Source organism: Pinus tabuliformis, chromosome 6 (assembly GCF_031772625.1).
Source record: "Pinus tabuliformis cultivar Carrire ecotype Pingquan chromosome 6, CPIR1, whole genome shotgun sequence".
Classification (NCBI taxonomy): domain Eukaryota; kingdom Viridiplantae; phylum Streptophyta; class Pinopsida; order Pinales; family Pinaceae; genus Pinus; species Pinus tabuliformis.
This window is the reverse complement of record NC_142292.1, coordinates 969,057,473-969,064,621: the sequence shown is the minus strand read 5'-3', so window position 1 is coordinate 969,064,621 and position 7,149 is coordinate 969,057,473. Positions and strand designations below refer to the sequence as shown.

The window sequence follows — 7,149 nt, the reverse complement described above, 5'->3', positions numbered from 1 at the left end:
ACAAGCCTGACCGAGAGACCTATTTCTAGTTTAATTCATGTTTTCATTTCCATTTCCTTCCTGACATTTTATTACCAGATTATTGATAGATTTTATGTATAATATATTTTGGAAGGGTAATCTGTTTAGATTTCTTATCCTCTGAAATTTATGTTACCATAAACTTGACCAAAAGCTCCCTTTTTGTTACATTTTTGTTCCCATTCCTATCTTGACCGTACAATTGTACGTTACTCATAAATTTTATATGAATAATATAGGCTGAGAGATAAGAAGTGGGTTCATTTAGATTCCCTGAATCCCTCTGGAACGTCTACCATTTTTCTATTAAGATGGTTAGAGCCCTGTAACCAATTTATAGTTCTGTTCCTATTTGCCTCTATTTTCCTTTTCCCATTTCAATAACTTAGTATAGATGTCCTTACAACTAAGCAAATTGCACACATACTATCTGGATTTACCTTCTTTCGATTATTATTTTCTGACTTGAGGTAAGATATTATGCTTGAAAGTCACTGTTGCACAAGTCACTTTTCATCTTTTTAAAAAAACCTTCTGATTTTGATTATGTTCTTTTAGATTTTAGTCTATAAAGCTCTTCCATTGGATCCTTTATTCAACCTTCAAGTTGGCTCTCTGATCTGTAGTACATATTTTTTATTTATTTCATGAGTGCGCTGTAAATCCATGGTTAACATTGTGTTTCAAACGAATGGGCAGAAATAAGATGTAAGATGGTGGCATTTACAATAATCTTGTATGCATAAACAATTTGACAGAAAACAGGCTTCATACAGATCCATCCTACAACAGCTCTGATAATATTTTGGACATTTTGTTGACTGCTGGATTTTAAGCTAGAATATTACTGGAGTTTGACTGTTTTGACTGATTCAGCCTCTAATTAATTCTCCCATCACTGAAGAAAATGTGAATCATACAATCTGGATTGCATAGAGAAGAAACCATGATCTTGTTTGGCAGCTAGTCTTTCAACTTGAGTTGCAAAATGTGGGTTTTCATGAGTAAGCTTGGGCATATGAACTCCAAATGGATCATTCTTGCTCTGTAAATACCAATAAATCTTGGATGAGTATCAAAGGTCAATAGATTAACACTCCAAACCCTAAAACCCTGAAAGGTTACCTGAAATATGAGTTGTGAGAATTAAAGTAAAACAAATGGAACTTCAACATGTCAATCACACTATAACAAGGGTCTTTTACTTGCAAATCTATTCCAAACACCAAAATTTCAGCCTTTTACTTGCAAATCGCTTCCAAATAACAAAATTTCAACTTTTTACTTGCAAATCGATTCCAAACACTAAAACTCCATAAGCCAGAATTGGTGATTTGAAATGAAAAATGCGCACAAAGAAATGATGGATGACTAATCTTAAGACAAGTTCCTACATTGAAATCACAGAATGGGAAATCGTGTGGGAAGCAGTGGTGGTTATCTCTGCATCAGGTAGTTGATTTATAACAACATCATCCCCATTAAAGGCAGAAATTACCGATGGCATAGGCACAACAGCAAGTGCTACCAACAGGGCATGCATAAGAGTCATCGCACTTTGCTGGAGGTGTGACTGGAGAGGGAGGGGAAAAGTAGTCAGACAGAGATCACACTGACTTTTAACCGGAGAAAAACCCTCTCAGGAATTGAAAAAATCCAATGTATATTCATAAAAGACATGCATTTGCACGCTTGTCAATCATGGCTTCCAGTTTAAGTTGCTACAATGATATATTGTTAATTCTCTGTTTGGCTTGGTCTCCATTATTCACGCACTATTTTTTCGTTTTCAAACTTCAGGGAGATGACAAGTGTAAAAGAAGTCTTAACTATCAAACAAGCTAAATGTAATGTTTGTTCCCTTTAGTCATACCTCAAAGAATATATTATATTCAACGAGAAATAGTCTACATATCTGCCATGAATCTATTCACATTATTCATTCGCTATTTTTGCCTTTCAAACTTCAGAGAGGTGGCGATAAGTGTAGAAGTAGTTTCAAAGTTGAGACATTTTAACATTAACTTCAATAAGAATCAGGTACATAAATTTTACCAATTGAGGTCATGCATCTGACACATAAGAACAATCGTGACTCCCATAAACGAATGGGCAAAAATAAGATGTAAGATGGTGGCATTTACAATAATCTTGTATGCATAAACAATTTGACAGAAAACCGACTTCATACAGATCCATCCTACAACAGCTCTGATAATATTTTGGAAATTTTGTTGACTGCTAGATTTTAAGCCAGATTATTACTGGAGTTTGACTATTTTGAGCGATTCGGCCTCTAATAAATTCTCCCATCACTGAAGAAAATGTGAATCACGCAATCCGGATTGCATAGAGAAAAAATCGTGATGTCCTGGATTTCAGCCAGGTGGTTATATTTGTGAATAGTGTGAAAAGGGCTTCTGAGCTATCCAAGCTGCTGGTGGGGTGCAGCTTTCTTTGTACTTGCATTCATTCTAGAATGCAGCAGGATGAAATACTGATGAGATACAAAAGTTTCAAGTTGGGGAATAAGAGGCTTCTAGTTGCAACTGATCTAGTAGGCAGGGGAATTGACATTGAAAGAGTTAATATTGTTATCAACTATGACATGCCTAAGTCTACAGATACTTATTTGCACAGGGTTGGAAGGGCTGGATGGTGTGGCACAAAGGGTCTTGCAATTACCTTTGTTTCTTCTGCTTCTTCATCAGAGGAGGATGTGCTGAAGCAAGTTCAAGAACGTTTTGTAGTTGATATCAAGGCACTCCCAGCACATATAGATGCATCAACATACATGCCATCATAGCCATTGAAATCTGCTCTGGTGTATGCAATAATTATCCTTCTCATTCATCTCAGTTTTGGCATGGTCTGGTATTGTTTTCTGCTCATATGCCTTACCTTCATATGCCGGTTCTTCTACCAAATTTATTGCACTTCTAAATTTAGAAGAACCTTTCCTCCTCTAACTTCAATTAACAATTTTCTCTTCTACTTCTACTTGGGATATTTTTGCTTATTTTCAGGCCTTTACAAAGGCAAAGTCCTTAAATTAATGCCACCATTTCTGTTGCATTGTGGGTTGTAAAGTGCAGAAAATCATGGACTATTTTGTTCAAAGTTTCTTTTAACACATTCTAATCTCATGTTGTGTAGTTTAGAGTTTAGAATCAAGCCTCGTCACAAAGTTTTGAAATCTATTAGTGCAATGCAACCCTCGAAGCGTCTACCATGGAGAAAGTTGAAAGCACTTGGCACTAATAGTTACAATCTTTGGTAGGGAACCAAAGACTGCTAAGTCAGCTTTCATACAACTTATAGGTGGTTCTCTCAAATGTATTTTAAATATCACCCTATGAATTTGTCACCAATTGAAATGTAATAGTGACTACATGACATTTAATTAGTGTGGTTGATGTAGGGTTGGTGGAAAACATATCCAACATAGCCAGAAAAGGCAGTTCTCCCAAATGTACTTTAAATATCACCCTATGAAGTTGTCACCAATTTGAATGAGATGGGTATGTCTGTTGAACCTTAATTTATATAATTTCTGAGAGTGCTTTGAGACACACATGGCTGGTTTTCTGCATCATTATTTCATCTTTTACAGCAATAAAACCTCTTCTGCTATTTCATCATAAAGCTGCGCTTGTGCTTCATATTTTTAGTGAAAATGGAAAAACAAGGAGTAGACAATGTGGAAGAGTTGAAGGAAGAGATTTATAATGAAGAGCTCCTGGACTATGAAGAAGAGGAATTGGACACACAAGCATTGGAGGAACATTTTTCCACTAATGAAGCCTCCAAGAAAGGTTATGTGGGATTTCCTACTGAAGCCAAAGCTCCTTCGAGCAATTGTGGACTCTGGATTTGAACATCCCAGAAGTTCAGCACGAGTGCATTCCTCAGGAAATTCTGGGCATGGATGTACTCTGTCAGGCCAAATCTGGAATGGCGAAAACAACCGTTTTCGTGCTTTCAACTCTGCAGCAGATCGAACCCATAGAATGCCAAGTCTCTGCCCTAGTTTTGTGCCATACTAGAGAATTGGCATACCAGATATGCCATGAATTTGAGAGGTTTATGACTCATCTGAAAGAATTGAAGGTTGATGTATTCTATGGAGGCCTGCCTATCAAAAATCACAAGGAAATATTAAAAAATGAATCCCCCCAAATAGTTGTTGGGACCCCTGGAAGGATTCTGGCATTGGCAAAAGACAAGGATCTCAGTCTGAGAAATATCAGGCATTTTATTCTAGATGAATGTGACAAAATGCTGGAATCTTTGGACATGAGGAGAGATGTACAGGCCATTTTCAAGATGACCCCTCATGACAAGCAGGTCATGATGTTTTCAGCCACACTGAGCAAGGAAATCAGGCCTGTCTGCAAGAAATTCATGCAGGATCCTATGGAGATATATGTTGATGATGAGGCCAAGCTCACACTTCATGGTCTAGTTCAGCACTATATAAAACTGGCTGAGGTAGAAAAGAACAGGAAGTTGACTGTTTTTTTGGATGTCTTGGATTTCAACCAGGCGGTTATATTTGTGAACAGTGTGAACAGGGCTTCTGAGCTATCCAAGCTGCTGGTGGGGTGCAGCTTTCCTTGTACCTACATTCATTCTGGAATGCAGTGGGATGAAAGGCTGATGAGATACAAAAGTTTCAAGGAGGAGAATAAGAGGCTTCTGGTTGCAACTGATCTGGTAGGCAGGAGAATTGAAATTGAAAGAGTTAATATTGTTATCAACTATGACATGCCTGAGTCTGCAGATACTTATTTGCATAGGGTTCGAAGGGCTGGACGGTTTGGCACAAAGGGTCTTGCAATAACCTTTGTTTCTTTTGATTCTTCATCAGAGGAGGATGTGCTGAAGCAGGTTCAAGAACGTTTTGCAGTTGATATCAAGGCACTCCTAGCACATATAGAAGCATCAACATACATGCCATCATGGCCATTGAAATCTGCCCTGGTGTCTGCAATAATTATCCTTCTCATTCATCTCAGTTTTGGCATGGTCTGGGTTTGTTTTCTGTTCATAAAAACAACAGATTCATAAAATTGAAAGGAACAATGGCCATCAAGGTATTTGTAGACAGACCATCACAATTTCAGTCTTATCCACGACTAAGACATATTTGGTTTTTCTATGAGAGCCATGCGTGTTTTCTTCTATTTGTCCTAATTATACAAAAACCCATGTTTTGAGCTACAAATTTTACAACAAATTTGGATTTAGTGCGATTAAAAAGCAATCGATGGAAAAAATGATCATATTATCGAGTCATCAATGTCTATAATTGTCAAAATTGAAGATATATGCTTGGAATATCCCCAAAATTTACAATAAAATCTTTGAAATATGCACGTCAAGGAGCTTCCTTCTCACTAGTTATTTTGAGTGGAGCTTCAACCAATCTTGCACCCTTGCAAGGAATGTTCAGTTAGATTTTGGATGAAAGTAGTCATGTTATTCCACAGAAGCATGCTGTGGATATTGCTAAAGCAAACATTACAATGGTTGGATTACAAGATGTTTCAAAACCTTGAATTTTACCTTTGCAATGTCTTTAGTTTTGTAATGTCATCTAAAAGTATAATGAAGGAAAGTATCCCTCATTCTTCTTATATTGGGCACTCCATAGATCAACATGGATTAGAAGCCACCTCTTAAACCACGGTCTACTGAATTAATATTGAATGTGCAGGAAAGAGCAATTGATGCTTCTAGACATGTTATGCTGATAGCGAAAATGAGCATGGAAACAAACATTAGAGATATTGACAAAACTAGTCGATTGGTAGAGGAACCTGTAACGCTTGAAAAATCGGCTCAGCTTACTCCTGAGGCCACCTATTATCGAATTCTTAATAACTTAGCATTTTTTATGTAAAAATATAAACTATATTTTTTTAGATACATTGCAAGTTGCAGCAACATTAATGGCTTTCGATTTCAAATTCTCTATCTACTATTGCTGGGCAGCAATCTAGAGAAAACTATGTACCCCAACATCCAGTATGTTCGAAACCTGTTCGGATCAGACACTGATGTATCCAGGGTAATGTTAGTGTTTTCTCTTTATTTTCTATTTTTGAAAGGCATTTTGTTTATTCATTTTTTCTTCCATGATTCTTTATATGTCACAATTCTTCTCGATTATTAGTTTCTGACTTGAGGTAAGATATTATGCCTGAAAGTCACTGTTGCACAAGTCACTTTTCATCTTTTTAAAAAAACCTTCTGATTGTGATTATGTTCTTTTAGGTTTTAGTCTCTAAAGCTCTTCCATTGGATCCTTTATTCAACCTTCAAGTTGGCTCTCTGATCTGCAGTACATATTTTTTATTTATTTCATGAGTGCGCTGTAAATCTGTGGTTAACATTGTGTTTCAAATGAATGGGCAGAAATAAGATGTAAGATGGTGGAATTTACAATAATCTTGTATGCATAAACAATTTGACAGAAAATAGGCTTCATACAGATCCATCCTACAACAACTCTGATAATATTTTGGACATTTTGTTGACTGCTGGATTTTAAGCCAGAATATTACTGGAGTTTGATTGTTTTGACCGATTCAGCCTCTAATAAATTCTCCCATCACTGAAGAAAATGTGGATCATACAATCCGGATCGCATAGAGAAGAAACCGTGATCTTGTTGTGATCTTGTTTGGCAGCTAGTCTTTCAACTTGAGTTGCAAAAGGTGGGTTTGCACGAGTAAGCTTGGGCATATGAACTCCAAATGGATCATTCTTGCTCTGTAAATACCAATAAATCTTGGATCAGTATGAAAGGTCAACAGTTTAACACTCCAAACCTTAAAACCCTGAAAGGCTATCTAAAATTGAGAATTAAAGTTAAACAAATGGAACTTCAACATGTCAATCACACTATAACAAGGGTCTTCTACTTGCAAATCTATTCCAAACACCAAAATTTCAGCCTTTTACTTGCAAATCACTTCCAAGTAACAAAATTTCAAATTTTTACTTCCAAATCGATTCCAAACACTAAAACTCCATAGGCCGGAATTGATGATTTGAAATGAAAAATGCGCACAAAGAAATAATGGATGACTAATCTTAAGACAAGTTCCTACATTGAAATCA

At 36.5% G+C, this 7,149-nt stretch overlaps 1 protein-coding gene and 1 pseudogene across 1 annotated transcript; both read left to right on the top strand.

Moving 5' to 3' along the window:
• Positions 1 to 2,500: 2,500 nt before the first annotated feature.
• LOC149262213 (DEAD-box ATP-dependent RNA helicase 15 pseudogene) lies at positions 2,501 to 2,827 on the top strand (annotated as a pseudogene).
• Positions 2,828 to 3,697: 870 nt separating this feature from the next.
• On the top strand, positions 3,698 to 5,926 carry LOC149262212 (DEAD-box ATP-dependent RNA helicase 15-like). Its single transcript, XM_089375910.1, has 4 exons — positions 3,698 to 3,875; positions 3,908 to 4,368; positions 4,432 to 5,055; positions 5,741 to 5,926. Exons 1-4 carry the CDS (start codon positions 3,698 to 3,700, stop codon positions 5,924 to 5,926), a joined length of 1,449 nt encoding a protein of 482 aa, XP_089232036.1.
• Positions 5,927 to 7,149: the final 1,223 nt, after the last annotated feature.